Here is a 25,025-nt window from a genome sequence, read left to right on the forward strand (position 1 = left end):
CTCAATTTCATACTTCATATCTCACATTTTAGTCACATGCGTTTTTTGCATTGTCATATTATGAAATATAATGATGATCAACATGTTGCAGACTAAAGATGTAAAAAATCGTATATTGTGGATGCTGCGACAGGTTCTGTGAAGTGATTCACTGTGATTTAGTCAGATCACTCGGGCTAGTTGTGATCTGATAGATGTGGCAAAACGGATTGGACCTCACAAACACATCGGGTATGTTCGCTATTTCAAAGTTTTACTCAGTGTTAAACCCCACCCCATTATGCAAATTAGCACAGTACACCGGGCACACGTTTGCAGATTGGTAAAGAGTACTGCTCATGCCATGTGACTTTTTTTTTCGTATCCTGTCTAACAGAGTGTATAAACTAGAGTAAATCAGGAAGTGGTTATAGGTCTGCGGAGGAGATCTGAAAAAAATAATTGGTGAGGATTTCCATCAAAGATATTCTGAAAGGGACCATTTTTGTTCCGCGGTTGTGTGGAAACATACAGATTTCAGTAGCTCACCAAAAACGGAACTTGTTATTATTTGTTCGTACTGACAAACCATTATACATTTTGTCAGTATCTAATTTTCATCCGCGTTTCACGACAGGAAGATAACAGTAAAACAATTGCATTGAAATGTTTTGGTGTAAATTCTCATCTCTCAAGAATTCCATTTCTTTTTGTTAATAGTTTGTTATTTAGTAAATATTAAAAAAAAAATAAAATACGGCATTATTACTTCAATCAAACATTATAACAAAAAAGTTCAAATGAATGTCACCTTCCGTGTTTCGGTTTCGCGTTTGTCTCCTTTGCCTGTTTCGGCCATAACTATTTTCAAATAATGTGCCTTACTGATCTCCTTCTTTAGGCCATGCGCACTGTAGGGCTTGACTGAACGACGTCTTGATAAACTAAGTGCTTTCCTTTCTTAACACACAAATAGTACATGTACGACGAATGTTTTGTAAGTTCTACTACAACCTATTTGAATTTAAAAAGAAACAAGGTTTCATGTATAAAAAACTGACAAAATGCGTCCCGGTAGCAAAAGCATTTGGTAACGCCTTGTGCTGGTAGTGCCAAAATCGAGAAATACTGCGACATGACTGGTAGAGACAGATTTAAGTCAGCCTTGTGCTAGTAGCGACAGAATCGAGTACAGCCTTGTGATGATAACGACAGAATCAAGGTCAGTCTTGTGAGTTGAGTCTAGTTCTGGGAGTTCTCTCGACAGAATTGAGTTTAGCTTTTGTTTGTGTCTCGCTTGGTCCGTACAGGATAGTGTATTGATATAATTGGAAGATCACCGAATAAAGGATTGTCATTGCCCGACGATCTTGCAATAGTCGTTTTTTTTTCATATTAAAGGGATGCAAGCCATGCATTTAAGTAAGGTTTTCAAAGGGACGTAACCCACCAACACCCGACAATCTGGTTGGCGTTTTCTTCTTGGGGAAAGGAAGAAAAGTAAACATTTTTCTTTGAAACTATTTACACTTCGGTAAGTGGCCATATGGTTTGAAATTAATTATTCAAAAGTAACCAAGTATTTACCGCAGCTACATTAAGTCAAATATTTAAATTCGAAGGCTACTGCTGTCCGTTGCTCCATTCGGGCAGTAAACCAGTTTGTCGGCTTGGAAGGTTACTTCCTTTGCCTGAAATTTATAAAAAGGTCGATATTCAAAGTCGGGAATATGAAAAAAAGGTCTATTATCGCTACTCAAGCGCATGTGGTACGTAGACGGTTAACGTTACAATACGCAAAATAAAATACTATTCAGTAAATGTTTACACTTACTGGTTGAAATTTAATTAAAATAGACACATCGAAAATGCCAATAAAACCTAGAGATAGTTGATCGCTGATCACAAAAAAACACATTCAAAATTTCCAAAGAAAAAGAGGGCAAAACGCTTAAACGGTCATATGCGCCATACATGATATTTATACTGGAACTGGTTATGCGGTCCTAATTTGAACAAAACCGTATTTGTAATATGGATATGAGGCTAACTGTATGTACTGAATATTACATGTCAAAATCTGTATCACTTGCTGTATTAAACCGAGACTCCTATATCTCCACAAAGGCCACCGACCCTCGGGGTGATATAGGTCGAAGGTTAATACCGTATGTTCATTATATCGTATAACAGTTTAACTATACTTTAAGTATGGTCTGTGAGGGGTGCGATATAGGTCTAGGGGTATGATATAGGGTATGTGATACAGCTCTAAAGGTGTGATATGGGGTATGCGGTATAGGGCAAACGATATAGGGCTTAAACAACTTTTTATGCACTATAAGTTATTGTTTAAGCCTTACATCGTTTACCCCATATCACACCTTTAGACCCATATCGCATACCTATATCATACCCTTAAACCTACATCGCACCACTTCACAGACCATACCATGGTTAAAATGTAGGATATAATGCGCATGACATGTCAAAATCTGTATCACACGTGGTATAAACCTTTGACCTTTGTCACCCCGCGGGCCAGTGCAGTTAAACCGCGTGTAGTACAAATTTTTTACATGTAATATTAAGTGTATATCCCGCCTGGTAAATAGGGAGTATAATAAAAGGTTACAATGTCTTTATTTCTTACATCATTTTTAATTGTTTATCTATTTTTCACCTAAAATTTGTTTATATGAATGAAAAAATGTACTTAATGTGCCCGAAATTGTTAAAACTAATCATTACATTATGTCATGCATTGTATACAGGAGATCATGCAGCATGTGTTTCTTGATGAGTTTGTTTTAAACTGGGATGGATTGTTTAAATGATGAGAACACATTTGACACCTACCAATATTTTGTCGATTTTTTTTTCCTCGATACTTTTATGCTAAATTGATGTTCAAGCATATTTGTTATGCAAGTCATAAATTATCTTGCTAGCTGCTCACCCAAAATGCAAAATAAAGGTAATATAAACAAATATGTAGAAGTGATTCGATGGTCTATTTATTTATCAGCAATGAAGTTGATATGTTATATATATGGACTCATTCAGATTATATCCAGACGGAGAACGAAGTCCGAAGTCAATATTTTAAAGTCAATAAATTCTAACGGATCCATGATACATAACGTTTTAAGTGAGTGAGTGAGTTGGTGGGTGAGTGAGTTAGTGAGTGGAAGTCCTTAATCATGTGGTTTTTTTTTGTTTGTTTTTCAACTGCGGCGCTTACTCTTTTCGTGCATCACAAGAACACTTGATTCTTTTTTTATACATCGAAAAAATAAGATTGCAAAAATTGATTTTTCAAAATTGAATTAATGCCATTTATTTAAATAAATATGTTACAAGCATCACATAAGTTAATTGAATGTTACATATCACGAGTTCAATGATTTTTTTTATTCGTGGTTGGACGGGTTTCAGATATCCTTTTTAGAAGCCGGTTAGATCACGCAAAGTTGTTCGGCATCTGTATTTGGCTTTGTATTTGCTTGTTCTGTTCTGACTTAAGCCCCATTCTCCTGAACAAACTATGTGAAAGCATTTTATTTTGTTTACTAACGCCTATAAATTTAATAATGTATTTGAGTGGTTTATTCCTGATTGATCCACAATTTTGCTAAATTTATTTATATGTGAATTGATAGAAAAAAATACTTACAAAAATTTTTGACAAAAAATGAGCATTCTGATCGGATATAGTACCATTTTGACCTACAACTGGTCTGTACTTGTTTGTTACTACATCAAAAGGACTACTCACCGAATGACATCTTTAACTGCGACGAGACTGGCCTTTTCTACAGAGCCTTACCTGATAAGACACTTTCAGCAAAGGACCAATCCTGTAAAGGTGGCAAGAACGCAAAAGAGAGACTTACTGTGATGTTCGCATGCAGTTCAACAGGTGAAAAACTCAAGACACTGGTGATAGGTAGCAAATATTTTTTTTTCTTTTTTCATTTTTTTGTTTTAATTTTCTTATAAATTCTATTACAATGATTTGGGGAATGATTTTTTTTGGAAGATTTAAAGAGTAAAACTGTTTGTGTTTGCTGCATATTCAATTACTTCAATTTTTTTAACAGGTAAAGCACTCAATCCACGATGCCTCAAGAATGTCAACTAGAGCAACTTACCCTTCACCTACTATGCCAACAAAAAAAACCTGGATGACTGTCAACTTATTCGCAGATTAGATAAGGACAGTTAACCGTACTATGAGAGGCCAACGCCGACACATCCTGATGTTCCTTGACAACGCTTCATCACACTCAGATGTCCGACTCAGCAACGTGACTTTGAAATTCTTACCACCAAACACCACTTCTGTACTTCAGCCACTTGACCAAGGGATCATCCGTGCAATCAAGGCCCGCTACCGCAAACTTATGATCACATCACTCTTGACCGAGATTGACAACGCCAACTCAGCTACAGAACTTTGTCGCCATATCAACATCCTGGACGCCATCCATTGGATAACCAGGGCATGTGACTACACCAAGGACACCACCATCAGGAAGTGTTTCACCTTAGCAGGATTCTTACCCACCGACAACTTTGAAGACACTACTACTGAAGAAGATGATGATGATGACGACGATATCCTACTCAACCAGCTTGAAAGAGAACTCAAACTCAGTAATGACGACCCGTGCTTCGATGACAACTTACCAACCGAAGATGACTTTGATGATTGGGAAAAAGAACTCATTGCTAGCCAAAAACCACAGCCAGATACAGATAAAAGTGACGACGATGACAGCACCGAACCAGAGACAGCAACACATGAACAGCTCTCACTAGAAGAGACACTAGCAGCAGTTAAGAAGATTCATCAAACTAGACAGTCAGCCCTATCCTTCAGAAAACACAGACGATCATCACAGATCTCGAACAGTTACTCATACAGAAACGTGTACAAAAGAGACAGACTACCTTGGACAGCTATTTCCAGTGATTTTATTAACTTTTATCAGTTGTGTGCTATTTGTTATGTAGTGCTATCATTACTTTTAACTTGTCTTCTGTTTTAATGTTTTCATTATGTCCTTACGTGTACGTAACATCTTTATGATAATAGTGCTTTAATAAATGATACAATAATGACGCTTTTGTTTTTATGAAGTCAATTATGAAATAAACAACAACAACCAAAAATAAGAAATTTTATTGTAAAACAAAAATCAAGACATTTTATTATTAAACATAAAACATGGTTACAGTATTATAAAAATAGTGATGTACATGCAGGTCTACGCAGTCAGTTATAACACACAAGGGGAGACAATTCGGGGAATTCTTTGCTACTTTTCACCAAACCGGCCACCCTGTAAACCGGCCATTTCTTTTGGTCCTAGTGGTGGCCGGTTTGGTGAAGTTTCACTGTATACAGTTTTTACGCCGCTGAGAAGGAAAGCTAAGAGATGATGTGTTTGTTGATGAGATGATAAGACCAATTTTTCTTTTGAAGTTAATATGATGCAACTATTGTTTTCTTTGTGTTGCGGGTTGCCATTTTTTATTGTCTAGAACCATATATCGTTACCTGTTCGTTGTCGAGCCAGGTATTCTTTTAAGTACGCTAAATCCGAATAGTAACCACACGTTCTTTTGGATGAAACAATTTAGTGATATCATGGTATCCATATGTAAAAGAATGTTAGCTAATTAGATAATTTATTATTAAGATCACATATGAATAAAGTATTTCAAAAGTCATATCCCGGAAGTAACCAAAAATGACTGTCCTTTGGGAGAAAACTCATCGTTTCCTTACATAAAACAAATAAAAATATAAACGTTAAGATTACGTTGCATTAAAAATTACTTCAACTTTTCTGATAGTTTTCGAGTCTTACCATTTTTCAACTTATTACAAGAAGTGAATATGATTTTTTTTTTAAAGTTCGGGGAAAAACTTGGCTGTACGAATGTGCATGTCCGCTGTTTCACTGAACATTGCTTGATTTTTTCGACGTTGGACATTGGTTACTTTCTTGCTTACGGTTGAAAAATATAACAATTAACGAATAGTATTTTTACCAAAGTATATTCACGCTTAAAGGACTGTATAAATAATCAGAATATCATGTTTATTCTAAAAAATAATGAGTTTTATTGTCTAATATTAGATAAATACGCACGTATGTTGTGACGTCACGTTGTCTTTTTCCCGACTTTTTCTACACGTTGCGTGCTACCCGGTCTTTATCAAAAGCTTTTTTCGTTAGCTTTGAGTGAACTAATAACTATGAAATTTTGAGTTTTACATGTATATATACTGCAGATAGTATATTCTAAAATTAATGGTACTTGGTTGAACATGTATCTTAGTGTAGCATTTTGTCTGTGTCTAACCAAAATGTCACAACATCTAAAATGTGTATTTATTCACGCGTACACCAAGTGAAATTCGAACGAATTGTTCAAAAAGGCATTTTTGACGTTTCCAAAGTAACGTTCTGTTTTGCGACGTAAAAACTCTTTTAACGTCAGTTTTAAAAACGATAAAAAGTATTGTAAAATATTCCCACCATCCGTGGAGAACTGTAATATTTCCCGCATCTATACAAATTAATCTGACCCGCTAAAACTGAAAACACTTCTTACAAAGTTACCGACTTTTTTCAAGCGAGAGTAAAAGGGGGGATGGAACTGGGATTTTGAAAAAAAACATCTTGCATAGACGGTACACGTATGATAAATCTCACGATGTTCGCTGATTTAGGCAATGCCTACTTCATATTAAAAAGTTTAGTATGGTACAAAAAATTCCACATAATTAAATTTCAGCAAACTCTGGCAAAACTTACATGTATGGCTAGTGATATGAAAACTCCATACGCAGGTGCCACATATGAATGGAAAGTTGTCAATACGGAATGATAAGTCATCGCGTTTGTCGTATGTATAGTTTGGTTATGAGTTTTCCCTTTTATTTCCGTCGATAACATAATAGTAAGTCAAGATATGACTTTTGCCTTGTTGGGTTATTTGTGTAGTCCGGGTGAAGTTACGGGGTATCTTTACTGAGCGTGCCTGGCAGTTTTTTTTCAACTTTTCATTTATATGCCTTGATTCACGTTTATTTTTTAATTTTGTGGTTATGTTCCCAAACGTTTTTGTGTTTGTTGGGGTTTAACGTCCGAGCAGCAATATTTCAGCTATATTCAGACAATGAACATGAAATGGATGATAAAATGAACATGAAATGAAGAAAAAAAGGGATGGGTCACAAGAATAATAGGGTCGACAAATTTTGATTGCCACTGGAAAAAAGGGGGGATGGGTAAGGTAGGGCAATTTAGCCTCCTGTGGCGGAGCGCAAAGGTTCCTACTCCTATCGAATACCACAGCAGGGTTCTTTAACGTGCGAGGAACGTGGCATCTTTCCAAACACGGTGCACCACTATGGTTTGCGGTCAGGTTTTCCGTATTATAGCCTGACAACACCAGCATGTAACACGCCAGGGGTACCCCATTCCACCACCTGGGGCACACATCCCAGTTGCTCTGTGGGCAGAGCGCCTAGCCCCCGACTAGGTTTCTGAGCACTATTTAGTCGCCTTATACGACAAGCTTAGCGCTGCTGCAGGCCTATTCTTTTAACACCCGGATCTGCACGGGCATGTTGTTCCCAAACGTGACCTATGCTTAAGTATATAAGATGTATTACACTTATATAAGGCATTTTGAAAACAAAAATCGTGAATGTTTGTCATGCAATAAAAATGGTTTGATGCTTGGAATTATTTTTACGATCCTGTTTTCATTGCATTACTCGACTTAAACCTTTCATCCTTTGCAGGTCAAGGCCATCTATGAAGAATTTTCCTTTTCTTTGGTCCTTGGCTAGCTAGTCAATTTGACCCTAATTCGTGCCTTGTTTTCATCATATCAGGTAAAAATTTATGACACATTTAAATAAAATGTTTCGATATCTATCAAAGGCATTTTTTTTCCAACCTTTTGGTAGGGATGTATTTTTTACTAATTTTGATAAATTTTAAACAGCAAACGGGAGATAACTCTAAATTTGTTCGAGAACAGCTCAAACCATGGATGTATAAAAACTAGATATTACATTGCCATTCTGAAACTTAACTGCCAAGTCCGTTAGACGTCTTAATTTAAAAAAAAACAGTATTCTTTAGGTTTTTTAACAACGAAACTGCATTATCAGATTCATTTGAAACTTATCAAACTGGTAAACTCGTAAATCCACTAAACTATAGATTGATAGTACAACCCCATGAATTTAAATTTGGTTTCGAAAATCGTGTGTATTTCCTTGAACCAGTCAAAGTTATAATAGATGCCAAAACAAAAAGAAAAACAACACAAAGAAGTACCAAGTGCAGGGCTTTTAAATTTTGTATTTATACTGCAAATTTCGGTTAAATTGAGTACATATTTTACATTATTTCTTATGGCTCCTGGTCTCACCTTTGTTTGGTTCAAACGCCGATGATTAGAGTCCACTCATTAAAAGATTTGTAAAGCATTTTGAAATATTATATCAGATTAGTATTTTAATATTAAAGCATCTTTCCTTCAATAGAAGTGTAAATGATGAAGATCGTTGGTTACAAAGTGGTAAGTTTATATCAACATGAAGAGTAATAATGAAATACCGAACTAATCAAATCTAGGCACTAGCCAAAAGGAAATCCGTATAACAAATTGCAGTTTCGGTATAAAAAAAAAGCACCGCGATGGTCCTGACGTAGTACAGGCATTTCCCAGATAAAAAGGTGGATTTACGCCAGGTTTTATAGCGCGCAACAAGCTGTCAGAGCCGCCATATTATAAAAAAGGTAGTAAATGTACATTATCCAAAAGACCGTATTCGGTTATTATTTTAATCAAAATACCGATTCCGTTATTCTGTACAGTACCTTCCCTGTTTCGGAATAAATCGGGTTCGTATAACCACTTTTTAAAAATGTTGCTCATTTTTCCTGCACATGATCATACCCAATTTTCCTTCGCTATGAAGGTGAAAAACAGCAACAGTTTATTGAACAACGGATCATCAGTTTTCTTGGGACCGCCTACCCCTTTTGTATGAAAGTAAAAATGATCATTGCACAGTTTTCATTTTTGTATTTATTTCACTTATATTTTATCATTTTCATCTTGAACAAATATCAAACTTAAAGTTCACTTTTTCTCTACTATATCAGTCGACAGTGGTCTATTCTAGGATAAGGGTTCGATTTACAGGGCTAATCAGTCGATTATTATTCGATTTGTGACTGATAAGTGATCGACGATTTAGTCGGGAATATTACTAGGGGAAATCAAAGACGCTGAGGTTTTTTTTTCTTTATTAAAAGAATATCAGATGAGTGTTCATCATATACATTATTGAGAAATTCTATAGATCAGTTTTTTTTTTTAATTTTCAAAATAGTGAAAAATTTCCACATAATCGAAATAAAACGCTATTAAAACAGCTAATATTAAGGTTCCATTCCAGTTCGATAACCAATGTTTTATATGACATTTTATAGTGTGTTCAGTCAAGATCACATTTGAGAACGAATTATAACATTTATAGGGTAAAAAAATAATGTCTGTTTCTGCTACCCTACCTGCCCTATTTCTTGCCCCTTCCTTAAACATTTTATTGCCATTTTTGCTCAGGCACCGTTAAAGTCTAGATTGTTTCCCCATTAACTCAATGTAAAATGTTTTTGAGAAATATAATAATTTCCCTACCTACAATACCTACCCTGTTGTTTCTTGCTGCTAGCAGCAGACAAGATTATTGTTATTTTATGCCTAGACAAAATATAAGATCTGATCTACCTGTAAAATTATTTTCTAATCGAAATTGGACATGCATCGATTACTTATAAGCCTAGAATATATCTCTTAATGTTAGTTTTACAAAGACTATAGTTTTACAATATGATATGTAGATGACATTTTCAAGTTATATGGTATCATAGGCTAATAAGATATCAATTCTCTCTAATATTTTATCCTTAACTATAATCATTTTGCTAGACTTAAACTCTTTTTTGAAGATGTTAAACACATTAACTTCTTTTGTTTTTTGTTCAGATATATAATATGCTTTATAAATTGAGTATCCAACCAAAGTAGTTAAATAGTTAAAAGGAAAATAGCTTTTATCGGAAATTTTATGTCCAAAAACTAAATGTGTAAGGCTAATTTGCATATCTAATTTTACAAGTTTGAGTATTTTAGATATCTTTTCCCAAAAGCAGCATAAATATGGACAAGATATGAAATAATGCAAGTAGTCGTCATCTTGTCCACAAAAGTTACAGTTGATATTATCGACCATTGTCTGAGAAGTTTCTTTGTTGGAACAATATATTGCAGTAACTTCCACCTAAAAGATTTTAACTTATTCTCTTTCAAAAAGTAAAATATAAATTCAAACAAGTTATTTTTGTCTAATGATGACATGTTTAACAATTTCATCCATTTCATAATTCCAATGGATGTTTATAACTTTTTTGCTATTAATATATTATATAGCTTTTTGTTTGACAGAAACCTCAATAAAATTATTGCTCAACAATGTCTTATCTTTACAAACATTTACAATATTTTTCTTTGACTCATCAGAACGAATCAATATTAACCATTCTTTGGGTATCGCTTTTTTTCATAATCATATACTCACACATCCAATTTCTTTTGGTTTTTAATTTATGTATAATTTTATATTGTGAAATATTACCATTCTCGTCGATAATGTCATTTATGTAAATAAGGCCACTTTAAATCCAATTATTGAATATTAAAGTTTTCGCGTTATATTGAATAAATTTATTGTTCCAAATTATTTGCATTCGAATTTCTCTAAAAGCTGTAGGTTTGTTACATTGCCCCCCGTCGATAAAGTTCCAACATTTTAAGATTTCTTTGTAAAATTCCGGTATATGACTTAACTGATTGTTAATTTTGTTTCCTTCGCTCTTTGTTTCAAATATCAACCAGTTTTTAGCTAATGCATTGAAATATTTTCTAATCATCAGTTTCCAGTTGGCGTCTGAGTCATTTTTGAATCTGGTCACCCAACTAGCTTTAAGAGCATCAATTACTTTAATAGGTTGTAACATAAGCAAAAGTACTTACCTGCATAAAGTTAATGACGTTTTAGTTTTGTCTGTATTTCTAAAACGATACCAGCAATGTAATGCGAACGTGATGCGTTAATTGGTAAGGCATGCAATGAATCCGTTTCACCATTAACTATGCTTTAAAATACGGCCAATCTATTAATTACGGGTGTCAGAGTAATATTTCTTAGAAAAAGCAAAAGATGAAAAAAAAGATGTCCTGCTTTCAGGGACGACTGAAATCTGCGTCATATTTATTGTCAGTCACGTAACGTTATACGTTAAAGTATATAAAGCAGGTATTAAGTCCCAATTAAGCACATCATTTTTAAGTTGTTCGAATTCCCTAAAGGTAAGAAAAGCATGTTTTATAATAAGACCATTTATTAATTTAAGCAGAGTTTCAAATAAAAATCAAATAAATATATAAGTGCATTGGCACATGGTTTTAATTCAATTTAATTTATAAAAGGATAAAAGTTGTAGCAAGGCAATTATCTGAAAAATCTCTAGTTTTAACATTTAATAACCAATGTGATTTGTAGTACTAGCTTTGTAAATATATATGAATTATCTCCATTTACAGCATTCTTCCTTAGTGCTTTCTTTGTAAATAAAAAAAATACCAACCAAACAAATATGAATAATATGTTAAAGCTGAGGTATTAGCCGGGGATTGCATTAGTACAACAAGTCAAACTTGGTAAAAATCTGCTTTATTGAATGCTTGGTTTCAAAGGTGGACGAATTATTGATATTTCACAAGTTATCTCCCTTACTCATCATGCATTCTAAGAAAAAACATCTTTCTCCAAAAAAAGCGTCAATATCAGAAAACTTCTGAAAATTTCAGAAATGAAATTTTAATAATAAATGCCAAGAAAAAAACAATAATAGAGAATCAATTCCTTTCATCTTGTATGAACTGGTACTTTTAAAAGAACTAATTCATTAATGATTTAAAATGCGACCTTGCAGTTCCTGAAATCAGCAACACTCGATGAAATCAGACGATTGTATGAAGCGCATCGGTTGATCAGATTTTAACCACAAAGTAAAGTTTATTTTAAAAAAAAAACGTACTTTTAACTATAATGATGAATATTAACTATCTTTGTGAGGCAACTTTTTTTTATAAAGTATAGAAGAAACGTGAGATTGATGTCAGAATATCATAAAATATTTAACATTTCGCTGATTTTAATACAGTTATTTCTCTTTGGTGTATTGTACGGTCTTCCACTTTTTTATTTTCCGATTTGACGATATAAATGATATAATTTTGCTCTTTATCCTCACATTTATTACTTCCCTACGAACTACAGTTAACGTTTGGTTATTATAAATGCCAAATAATTCTGGTAGTTTTTCAATTACATAACGTTTGCCGCTTTTTCAATTGATAAAAATTGGACGGATTTTGTACGGTTTTTGTTTAGATTGTATCATACGGAAATGAATCCCTTTATTATTAAGTCGACTTTTCAAACATTTATTATACTCCAGTGAAAGGACTCTACCATTAATCTCAAATTTATACCTTTTGCATAATGTCAATACTTGAACCCGCTATTACTCGACATTTAAAACATAATTTTCTACTTAGCTAATGTTTAAACTGGTAAATTATATTAATACTTCAAACTATTTATTGTTGTTATTGGCAGAAACAGAAAACTACAATGAAGTACGTTGTCGTACTTCTCGTTTTGCATTGTGTGGTGAATAACGTTGAAAGTACCAAGAAATCAAAATGTCTGGTTGTTATAGCTTTGAGATCAAGGAAGGTACCCGACAGTGATATACGGGACTGTGAGTGAAATAAGTTGGTCGTCTTTGGACGTCAGCTGGCCTGGATTTCATTTGAATAATCTCATGTTGAAAATTTCCTCAAATCCTGAGTTTAACCTCAAATTTTCAATTTCAAGTGATCTGATTAGTCGGACTTTGATTTGAGAAAAGATTTAAGGAAATCTCAATTTAAGATTTGTTTATGATTCCGGTTTACTTGTTAGTTTAAAATGAATTTTTTTTAATGTTCTGTTGCTTATTTTCTCTCTCGCCATCCTCCCAAGTCAGGATTTTCGCTCCCACGAACCCCTGACATCACTCATTCATATTTAGCTGGTATCGTCCAGCCCATTCCGATGAAAATCGTTTTAAAGGTAAAGTGGAAAGGTAAACAATAACATGAGGTAATGGATGACCTGTTATTATAACTGATAGTTGTAAGATGTCACAAATGATTCAATAGGAGCTAAAACGATAACTGTAGATTATGTTAAGAGTCGTTTCCGACAAAAATACACACTATGTGTAGCCATTTTGTAAGTTAATCGAAGAATTTCTATTACGAGTGATTTGATTGGATGTTGGACGCGGGTTTAATTTAGGTAACTCACTGGGTGGCGTCGGGACGATACCCGTGAAATATGAATGAGTGCTGTCAGGAGTTTGAGGGAGCGAAGGTAGACTCAAAACCCTGACTTGGGAGAATGCTCTTTCACCGGATTTAACATTTAACGTTCAGCATGATGAGTACATTTTAACAAGCTGGAACTGTTCAGCCTTGTAGAACACCTGAATTTATTACTAGACTTTAGTTGATCTATTTTTTGATACATTTTGATTATGCACTGGTGCATTTGTAAGGTTTTATCATATCCGTTCTTTTTACCATCGTGCTGTTCGCTTTATGTGCATACTTTTTAGTTAGTATGTGCTGTACGATTTGTTTTTTTGGTTTTTTTTGTGTATTGTGTTGTTGGTGTTCCGTGCGTTGTTTTGTCTATGAACTTTCCTTCTTTGTTGCTTCTTCTAAGTTCATTGTTTACTTGTTTACCGAGTTTTTCCATAGTTTTTTTACTATAATTATATATGCACAGTGAATTTCATTTGGACGGTCAACCAAAAGACTTTTTTTTAAACATTGATTGACACCACTGGGTGCATCATGTTCTACAAAACAAGCTGTTTTATAACCAGTTTCTATTTAACGACCTTAAGCTGATTTCATTGACAGATATCGGTGGCTGATACAAACACCAGTAGGGCAGTGATGGAAATTATGCCAATAGACTAAAGTCGTCATTTACGAAACTCTACGGCCTTTTTCACCTGGTTGACAGATATGGAGTTTCATTATTCATTTTGATAAGATGTAAGCTAAATGGATTCAGTGATATCAAAATATGAAAAGTGTAATCTTGGCAGTATTACTTTGCAATCTGAGATCATTGATAGAGGTAGATAAAAGACATACTACACCTCTCTAGAAATTAAGATAAATGATATGTTGCCCATATTTTAAGGTCAAAATATTACAAATTCTTCGTTCGTTAATATGACCTGACTGACCAACATGAAGTGTCCTTTTCGAAAATGACCAGCGACTTCCATTCGTCAAAGATGTCTCCCGTTTCAGCAGAAATGACCTTCAACAAACAGCATGGCTTTTTCCTCGCGCGTTGCAATTTTGGTGTGGCTTCTCAAAGGATTCTCCCTTGTTTGTACATTCAGTTTTACTACTTCTCCTTCATTGAACTTCTTCTTTCTTGATTTTATTTAACCATATGTATACATTGTCACAAATATATATTGTCTCTAACTGTAAAACTTGTTGTATACGTCGAAAATGCTTAGTTCTATTACATCAAAACTAAAGATAAGAATCACATAACATTACACAAGAAACCAAAGCACTTTAAATATAAACTACTATAAAAAAAAAAACCGTGAGTAACTTCAGGTGCTCTAGAAGGATAGGCAAGTCCTGCTCCGACGACGGCCGTAGTTTCCTAAAAATTGTTTTTTATTATAAATGTCAAACAACAGAACATTTCATTTTTTGTTTTATATAACTCGATTGTCAGTTAAAAGTTTGAAGGATACAGAGGTCCCTAAGGTTTTCACCAGCCCAGTAGTCAGATCATAGTATGATCTTTTACCGAGGTTTCTTCTTTGTGTTGCACATGGTTGATGTTCTTGACGCTTGCTTTTTCGATTTGTAGATGGTCTCTTCTTTTGGATATCGATCTTCCTATTTATTTGTTTTTTTTTTATTGTTGGTGAGAAGTTTTTCATTGTAACACGTGTACATCATACCAAAATGTATAATTCATATATTTAATTGGTAATTAAGTAGCTTGATATTGAAGTGTCCTCGTAGATTGTTTCTTTTTCTGGATATAGATCTTTCTACGTATTTGGTTCTTGTGTTGCTGATGAGGAATTTCGCATTGTAACAGCCCCGTGCGGATCCGGGTGTCAAAAGAATAGGCCTGCAGCGGCGCTATGCTTGTCGTAGAAGTCGACTTAAAAGCGCCCATACCCTGGCGTGGGGTCAGGGCGTTCTGCCCACACAGCAACAGAGTTGATTGAGGTGATTGAATGGGGTAGCCCTGGCATGCTATTTGCTGGGGTCATTACACCATTATACGTTAAACCTGACAGCAAACCTTAGTAGTGCACCATATTGGAAAATATACTACGTTCCTCGCACGTAAAACAACCATGTTTTGGTTTTGTTTATCGCCCGAATATAGCTAAAATTTTGCTGCTTTTTTTCGTTAAACACTAACAATCAATCAATCAATCTCAATGTAACACGTGAACATCATACCACAATGAATACTAGTAATATGCATATTGGATTGGTTATTCAGTAATTTAATGTTAAAACATCTTTTTGTTGATAGCGTTCATCGATAATAGAATTGTGAATGATGCCGATTGTGCGGTTAGAATAAAAAATTGCAGCGGATTTCATAAGTGGTAAGTTTCGAAATTGATGACTGTAATGACCACTGTTGACGGGTATAATCTGTATAAGCATAAGAAATATTCAAAGCGAGCATACACACAACAGTTCAAAGCTTTTATAAGTATTAACTTAAACAAGATTTCCGGTATTTGATTTGATGTCAAAATAACTTTTTGACACGTTGTGCATCAAATGTAATGCGGTTTGCACATCCTATATGTGTACCTGGATTTTATATATTTTTTTATTATTATTATTATTATTTTATTTTATTTTATTTTATTTTTGAAAATGTTTTTGATGTTTTTGTCTTTGAATTTGCCTGCTGACACTTTTTTCTGACGATTTAATCAACCCGAAAATCGGCAAATAATTGTAACGTGTAAAAAGAAGTGTGTTTTTATATTTTTTTTACATAAAATAACACACACGACTTGTTTTATTATTTAATTATCAGATCCGATATTATTTTTTCGTACGTTTTGGTCAATTGAAATGATCAGATTACATCCTGATATGGTAAATAGTTTGGCATCAACCATTTAAAAATGATTTGAAGGAAATTTTATCCTACGAGAAAAATGTTAGGAATTATGAAAACATATTTCGTGATGCGCTAAAAAAAAAGTAAAACATCCTCACTAAAACAGAAAACCAGCAAACCCACAACCAAAAAAGTAAGTAACCCCCACCCCGAAATCAAATTGTGGAAGCGTAAAAAGTGAATTTATTTCTTTCCTATTTCGTTTTATATCTCTAATGTAGATGTACATTGTATGTTGAAATTTCCGAATACATGTACCCTTTTCGGGATTCTAAGGTCTGTTGCTAAACATAAGGGTGCACTTTACAGGTCCATTAAGGCGCACTGTTTCGCACAAAAAGTTACCCCGGTCAAATTTTGTAAAACTTAAAATTAAAAGTTGAATTTTGGTGGATGTATTGATTAAATGTAGATAAGCATTTATACATAGACAGATGTAATATATGTTATGGTAAACAGGTGTAATTTAAATGAAAAATGGTATCCGGAATGTTTCAGTCCCCTGCCGTATTAGGTTCTCTCCTCAGCATCAGATGGCTGATTTTCAAAATACCTTATTTCGCACGAATTTTTGGGGCTAAAATTGTGAGAGAATGAATCGACAAAGGTCTTATTATTTTTACCTTTTTTCCACCTACTCCATTCATGCTTTCATCCTGTGGTAGTGCCTGATATTTTATAAAACATAGTATTTGGCTGTTAGTTTTGGAAAGGCACCCCTGATTTGTACTAAAACTCAGTAATTTTTTTTTTCAGTATGTTACCATGGCCACTGGATTTTATAACAATAATCACTAAATTACCTATGAATGACTTGAACCTCCACACACCAGGGATTTCAAAAAATATGCACTTTTAAATGACAAAACACTAGAAATTTCTGTGCGGACTGCCTCAAAACAGCTTTATTTCAACAAAATGAGACCAAATTTTCAGAAATGACCTGACTGTATTGTACTACCTAAAACATTGCTTAACATTTCGAGAAAACAAAACCTTTGCAAAGCTTCCTCTTTGAGGAAATTGAGAGCGAAATATCCCGTTTTAATTATACGACGAAAAAAAACTTGCGGTCGTATAATGTTATGGCACAGTCGTCGTGGTCGGCGGCGGCGTTGTCGTCGTCGTCGTCGTCGTCGTCGTCGTTGTAGTCTGGGGACACTTGGTTTCCGTGCGATAACTTTAGTTGTGGTTGACGAATTGTTCTGAAATGTTGATATGATTTTTCCAACAACTAAGAAGATTCCTAATTTAATTTAGACTTTGTTGCCCTTTCCGCTTTAGGAAAAGGTGCCAAAAAGGATAAAAATAAGTTTTATTAAAACGTAGATTTTTTTTCGATTTTAATTATTCTATTTTAAATGTGTTCTTTATTTAATTCGGGTAAACAAATGTACAGCAGATTTTATGGGGTTTTTTTTACCGTTTTCAAGTTGTAGGGGGTCAAAGTTGGGCAACATTTCCATTTTTCTTTTTCCTGTTTTCTTTTCAACATTTCTTTCATTTTATCAGATTCGCTAAAATCGTTTTTTTTTTAATTCATTACATCCACAGACGTATTAATTCATTCTAGTATCCTAACTTTTCAATACTTTTCAATATTGTTTTTAAAATTGACGTTAAAAGAGTTTTTACGTCGCAAAACAGAACGTTACTTTGGAAATGTCAAAACTGCGCTTTGTGACATTTTTGTTAGACACGGTTTTACATTATATATATATAACCATTTCTTAAGCCAAAGAAAAAATGAAATGATAAAACCATAGAGGAGGATGAACATATTTTTAAGTATGTGAAGAAATCGACTCAACACCATTTGCCTTTTATTTTTTTATTAATAAACATGATATTCTCAATATCTATACAGTCCTTTAAGCGTGAATATACTTTGGTAAAAATACTATTCGTTAATTGTTATATATTACAACCGTAAGCAAGAAAGTAACCAATGTCCAACGTCGATATAATCAAGATTTGTGACATAATTGAAACACGGACAAAAAGGCTTTTAACAAAAAGCTGATTGAACATTTTATATATGGTTTGCGGTCAGGTTTTCCGTATTATAGCCTGACAACCCCAGCATGTAACACGCCAGGGGTACCCCATTCCACCACCGGGGCACACATCCCAGTTGCTCTGTGGGCAGAGCGCCCTAGCCCCCGGCTAGGGTTCTGAGCACTATTTAGTCGCCTTTTACGACAAGCTTAGCGCTGCTGCAGGCCTATTCTTTTAACACCCGGACCTGCACGGGGCGTGAAATGGGAAGCAAGCATTTCTTAATGTTACCCGTCCACATCCGTCCACATATGAAAATGGACGTTTTTGTGATCGAATAGTACTTTCCCTCCGCAATTAGTGGTATCTTTCAAAGATTTATGATAATAATCCTAAAACAACAACAATTTTCAAACATTTTAATATCTATATTGCCTTTGATAACTCCACATTCTAAAAGCAATATTTAAGTTTTCGTAACCAGCCCCGGTTCAGTCGAATGTGACACCAACAACGTACGAAACGTCATAGCTATGGGCGTGTTGTTTGCATTGAGCGAATGACATTAATACATGTGATTTTATCTGTAGTGACAAAAATGACTTTACTTCTCTCATTATACATTATGTTATTTCCTCATTTATGTAATATTTGAGCTTTATATACTTTTAACTAGATTATAATTAACATATCATCTGTTAGGAGAATTAAAATCCATCAATTCTTCATGCCGACAGATGAGTAGTGATTTTTCTTCTTACATAGATTGTTAAATTGTTGATTTGTAGATAGTTCATACATTATTGCATCTGTGATAGCGACTTTGTGAGTTTTTACCGAAATTCGATTTCAATCGTTGTGTTATAAATCAATTCCAAGTCAGTAATAAAATAGTAATCAAGGGAAACAAGACTCTGGCGGAAGTCAAAAGAATGTAATCTAAGGACAAAGACCAGACATGGAAAGCAGACAAACACAACAAAGAACATATAGTAACTAAAATAAAACATACAAAGTAACAAAAGTAAATGACTCCACTAAAAACAGCGAACGTAGAGCAGGTGCATCGGTAGGGTAATCGTTCTCTGCTTATCTAGAAACACTCACCGAGTTTCTCAAGTCAAGTCCAGGGTAGATGAAAGAGGAAAGGAAAACTATGACACATTGATCAAATCGGTTTTCATGGTGCAGATAGATACATCTTAACGATTCACGAGTTCATGATAATGACAATAATACTTCCGTAGTGATGACTTCCATCTTGTAGCAACATAACCCTGTTCCAGAAGCCTAATTGTAAGTAGTCTAGCGCGATACAAAAAGTCTGCGTAGTTACGGCAAAATCTCTGGCATAATGGATGAGTTTTTATATGGAAACTCCATACGCAAGTGCTGAAGGATTGACATTACGGAATGAAAAGTCATCGCGTTTATTAGCAAGTTCTGATGTAAAAATGTTGTGTTACATTATTCTATCACAGAATGATCCACCGAAATTTAGCCATTATGATAATAATATAATTTATATCACAGGGAATTCGCATATTACGCAAATGCAAATATGAAAATCCCATTACATAATGTTATAGTATAAAAAAAAAAACTTGATATATTTCAATGTAAAAAGAAATACTGCATGTATTATACTTTCAAAACGTTACCTTATATCAAAGTATAATCAAGGAAACCAAGGTTTAACTTATAGCGGTAATCAAAAGACTGTAATCCAGTGACCAAGACTGTAATCCAGGGACAAAGACCAGACATGGAAAACAGACATACACAACAAAGAACATAAAGTAACTAAAATCATACATACAATCTAACAAAAGCAAATGAGCAACTCGGACTCTACTAAAAACTGGGAGCATGGACCAGGTGCACCGGTAGGGTAAGCGTCCTTTGCTTTTCTAGAAACACCCGCCGAGTTGCTCACAAAAAGTCAAGTCCGGGGTAGACAAACCAGGAAAGGAAAACTATGACACGTTGAATGAATCAGTTTTCATGGCGCAGATAGATACACCATAACGATCCAAATATATAATCCAAATACATCTTAATGGAACCACATTTATAGGAAAGCAAACATCATTAATTTAGGACAAGGGAAAAAAACAGAAAGAACAGTTTGGTTGACAATGTCGCCTGTAAAAGAGCTCCTATTCAATCTTCGGTTCATGTTCGTTTCCTCTTCACGATAGTTAACTAGATTATCTTCTGAGATATCAGATAAATCCTGTGTGTGGAGAGTTGTAGGTTCGATCCCAGGCCAAACAATACAAAAACTTTAAAATGATAGTCATTGCTTTTCCACACAAAGCAAACTATCCGAGATCGAGTGACGACTGGTTGGTTTATTGTTAGAATAATGTGTCTGAATGTGCTAACCGATGGGCTATTGCTTCTGTGAGCTTGCACATTAAAATCTTACCTACTCTGAGTGTCAGACTTATTAAAAATATGGTTTGTTCGTTCGGTTGTCAAACGTTATCATCTTGAAATGCATGACACATTTGCCATAGGATTTTGTAAAACACAATTAATCATTCAATCGAACTAAAGTATTGAATCTGTTCGAATATATTCGCCCTTAGAGTCCATTTACACTATACTATGGAAGTTGTTCAGTCTCGAAATCAGCCATGCCTTTCTCTTCGTGAAAAGGTTTCCTCCAACAACCATTAAATAAATCCACTTTAGAAAAGGTTTCATTAAGTATTCATCATACATACCGTTCAAATGACAAAGAACATTTTTATGTTTCACTGTACCACATGTTGACAAATTATTATTTGTAACTTCAATGCTAAATTAGAAATTACATAAATTGCAATGGTTTTTAGATCCGAGAATGCATGGTTCTTAAAGTAACATACAAATTAAGTCGATTATAATCCCAATCCCATGTTATATAAATTTTAAAGAAGTAGTTAGAAGTGTTAAACTTGTCAAAACTTTACCGTGATGCACTACATCGAAACATTAAAAGAGGTAAGTAACAGTTTGTATCCAGAATAATTCTATAATATTTTATTTTAAAAACATTGTTATTGTCAGTATTTGAAGTTATTTAAGTGACTGCAGAATTCCAATAATTTATTTTCCGTTCAGTTTACTATCGAGGTAAATCAATGACCTTTGTGAAAGTTTTTCTTTCTTTCTTTCTTTCTTTCTTTTCTGTGATTTTGATTAATGATTCTGTGTTTTCTTTTCATTGGTGTGTATTACTGTTTTTCTTGACCATTTTCATTTTGTAACTTATTCCATTTAATTCTAAAATGTTCTTTGCCTTTGCAGTGAGATCTACAATGAAACACATGTATACTTTGATAGCTGTATTAGCTTTGCTGAGGAGCTCATATTGTATCAAGAAAACTAAATGTCAAGTAGTCAAGGCTTTACGTGATGAAGGTGTACCTAACACGGATCTCAGAAATTGTAAATAAATTAATTCACTCTAAAAAAGATTAAGCGTGAAGATAAAGACTTAAACCTGGTCCATGCTCCCAGTTTTTAGTTGAGTCCGAGTTGCTCATTTACTTTTGTTACTTCGTATGTATTATTTTGGTTGTTTTATGTACTTTGTTGTAAATGTCTGTTTCCCATGTCTGGTCTTTGTCCCTGGTTTACATTCTTTTGATTTCTGCTGGAATCTTGGTTCTCTTGATTATTCTTAAACTAAAGGAAATGCGTATTTACGTTTATGGTATTCAAGTCTATTTTCCGTTAATTGTGTAAAATTACTCAATGTCTTCGTATCGACTGGGTTTTACTTTTGACTTTCAAGTTTAGGTATCATTCAATCTAGTTTTTTTTCTTAATTTATTTATCCAATGCAATCTTGTTACAATTACTGCATCTTTCAGTATGACCTATATTTATTTTTAATATCATAGGGCTTTGTTTGGTCCAGCATGAAAGTGGCTACCATTACGACGCTCTGAATGTAAATTCTAACGGTTCAAAGGACTATGGAATATTCCAATTAAACAACAGATATTTTTGTGACAGACCTAATGGAACTTCATCGTCCATATGCTGGAGGGTTAATACCTATGGATGTGCTGACACATGTGCATGTGTGTATTACTGATTATAATTTCTTCAAATTTGTCTTTTTTAAGCGATTTTTCTGTTGGTGAAATGAAATTAAAAAAAATTAACCCATGATTCTATTTATTTCATACATATATCAACATTTTAAGTACTGAATCAACTTTGAACCTGACATTTTATTTTTTTACTCAAGCGTGTCCTGGATTTACCCAGATGTTCATGTTGGAATTTTTAATAATACATTATCATCCTGCTTTTTTATTTTAAATATGATCCTAGTCACCCTTTCATCAATTTCAAATGGTTGCTCCATTAGTAAAATATGTTCAACAGCCTCAAATCTTACAGAATTTCAGTAGATCACATTCATGATGTAAGATAAAAAGTCATGAAAAAAATCAAACATTTGAGATAAATTCACTAAAATTAATATTCCCGCCATTTTTTTTTTTTTTCATTACTGATCACTAGTATACGCTATATGCCATATTTTCCCTCACTCTCCCATTTTTTCATGAATATTTCCATTAAATATGCCATGTAGAACGTTGTTATATTTACAAAACTAAATTATGCATTGGTGTTTCGTAAAGTCTAATGTTACAAATTATTTCTTAAAAGCCGTCTCATTCACCACTTACTAGAACAAGTTAACATGCCATGTCATAAGTTGTACGATTTATAATATGTTTTCAATTTCAACAGAAAAAGTCTGAAATCAGCGATCGGATCAAACGATTGGGTGTTTCATATGGTCATACTGACCTTTGTATTTCTAATTAGTGTTTATCAGAATATAAAACTGTCGCCAGCTCCTTTAACTAATAAAAATAGGAATACACTTGCAGTCACCATTGTTTGTTCACCCAATTTTCTTTTATCTTAATGTGAAACAGAATGTTTTTTAGCCTTCAGAAACTCTGACATTACCAACGATGCTAACTGTGCAGTAAGAATCAAGAAATGTGGCGGATTTGGCAAATGGTATGCATCGACGTTTTTGTTCACTACAAACTGAAGCACATTTTTTGTGCTATTAATTTATTGACGTTAAATTGTTTACTTAATTTCCATTTCTATTTGCTATATATATGCAATTTTTTAGCAATTTCAAATAAAATATTTTAATATATTATATCAAAACAAATATTTCTGGTTAAATAACACATACATGATATACAATGCATAATTTCTGTCATCTAAATTCTGCAATATTAGCGAAATCAAGTTTTTGAAAAGCACTGTTTGTTTATTTTTGGTTTTGTTTTGTTTTGTCTTGTTTTATTTATTTTTTTTTTTAGAAAATCATACATTCATCTCTAACTAAAATCATCCGTATCAAATCAAACCAGAAACGATAACGCAAGGAAAGTGCCAATTTCATGCAAAACCAAATAGTAACCAAATGAAAACTTTCCCCTCCAGTCTGATTTATAAAGACTTGTATTCACTTGAATCTGTTTAAACTTGCAGGTATGGTTGGAGAAATCACTGCTCTGATGTGTCAGGCTCGGCTTATAATTACAGTAATTGCTAACATAAAGGAAAGATGACTGTACACAGTTTTATTTCTGTAAAGGACTTAACAATTTAATTGTAAAAATGTTAATTAAATCATTTAGAAAGTAAAATATAGATTTAGTTCGATGATCATTTAAATGATTTAATGCACTTAATTTGGTAACGTAGGATTGTCACCATGAAATTCGGAAAAAATCACTATATTATACATGGTGGTGCAATCATTTAGAACAAACAGGTGTTCAAAAAACTTTTATTTAGGTTTATATACAATCGGTCCAATTATTCACAAGCCTGATATAAAAGTTTTTCAGATTATTTTTGGCGTGAGTCAATGGTCCAATTTTACACATTCAGTGATTTTTCAAAAAGTGTTTAAGATAGATAATTGTTTTCTGTCTTCTTGTAAAATTATACAGTCATATATATTTTCAATGAATGAATATTGTTTGAAATAATATAAAAAAATAATATGTTTCAATTTTGTTGAAATATTTTTTGACATACAATTTTGTATTGTACAATTCCAAACATTCAAGGGGAGAAAATTGGTTGGAAAATGTCCTACAGAGCTGCAATAAGAGTTTGTGTTTTTGCTATTTTTTAATTACACCATAATGAGTTCGGTAACCCCCATATTTATTATTTATTTTTTTATTTACATTTTCTTTTAAATATGTAGGAACGTTAGTTAAGTGTTCTGTACATAAATTTTTAAGAAACTCTATTTACCGGTTTTTTTTTACAGATTGCAAAAAGAAATCAGAATCTATATTGTAATGTATAAGAGTGCCATAGTAAGACTCAATTATCTCGAAACAAGTTTGGTGACTTGTCGTCTTTACATTAATATTCTAAAGTATGCTCATTCAACGTAATGTTTGAGAAAAACTATAAAAATCTAGTAACTAGAAATATAATCTTCCTTAATCCTATAATACTAATCCTTTTTTTTTTTCTCTTCGAGACTCTCAATTATTGAAATTGGCACTCGAACTTGACATTACAAAAGGCGGCATTCAAAACCACAACGTAATATGGA

General features: G+C 33.5%; 1 protein-coding gene across 3 annotated transcripts; it reads left to right on the top strand.

Moving 5' to 3' along the window:
* On the top strand, window positions 1-24,109 carry LOC148617940 (lysozyme c-1-like). 3 transcript variants are annotated; one of them, XM_088585621.1, is made up of 5 exons: window positions 95-231; window positions 21,704-21,844; window positions 22,303-22,485; window positions 23,371-23,446; window positions 23,936-24,109. In XM_088585621.1, the coding sequence occupies exons 1-5, from the start codon at window positions 195-197 to the stop codon at window positions 23,997-23,999; spliced, it is 501 nt and encodes a 166-aa protein (XP_088441747.1). In that variant the 5' UTR covers window positions 95-194; the 3' UTR covers window positions 24,000-24,109. The 3 variants fall into 3 exon arrangements, with proteins under 3 accessions (XP_088441746.1, XP_088441747.1, XP_088441748.1); XM_088585622.1 differs by lacking the exon at window positions 95-231 and adding an exon at window positions 21,301-21,397; XM_088585620.1 differs by lacking the exons at window positions 21,704-21,844; window positions 22,303-22,485; window positions 23,371-23,446; window positions 23,936-24,109 and adding an exon at window positions 4,083-6,581 and having other exon boundaries at window positions 1-231.
* The last annotated feature ends 916 nt before the right edge of the window (window positions 24,110-25,025 follow it).

The sequence above is a fragment of the Perna viridis genome, chromosome 5 (genome assembly GCF_037379345.1).
Source record: "Perna viridis isolate PV_CMFRI_1.1 ecotype Kerala chromosome 5, ASM3737934v1, whole genome shotgun sequence".
Taxonomy (NCBI): domain Eukaryota; kingdom Metazoa; phylum Mollusca; class Bivalvia; order Mytilida; family Mytilidae; genus Perna; species Perna viridis.

Coding starts and splice junctions, on each gene's coding strand:
- LOC148617940 (XM_088585620.1), top strand. CDS start 4,215: ATGAGAGGCCAACGCCGACACATCCTGATGTTCCTTGACAACGCTTCA.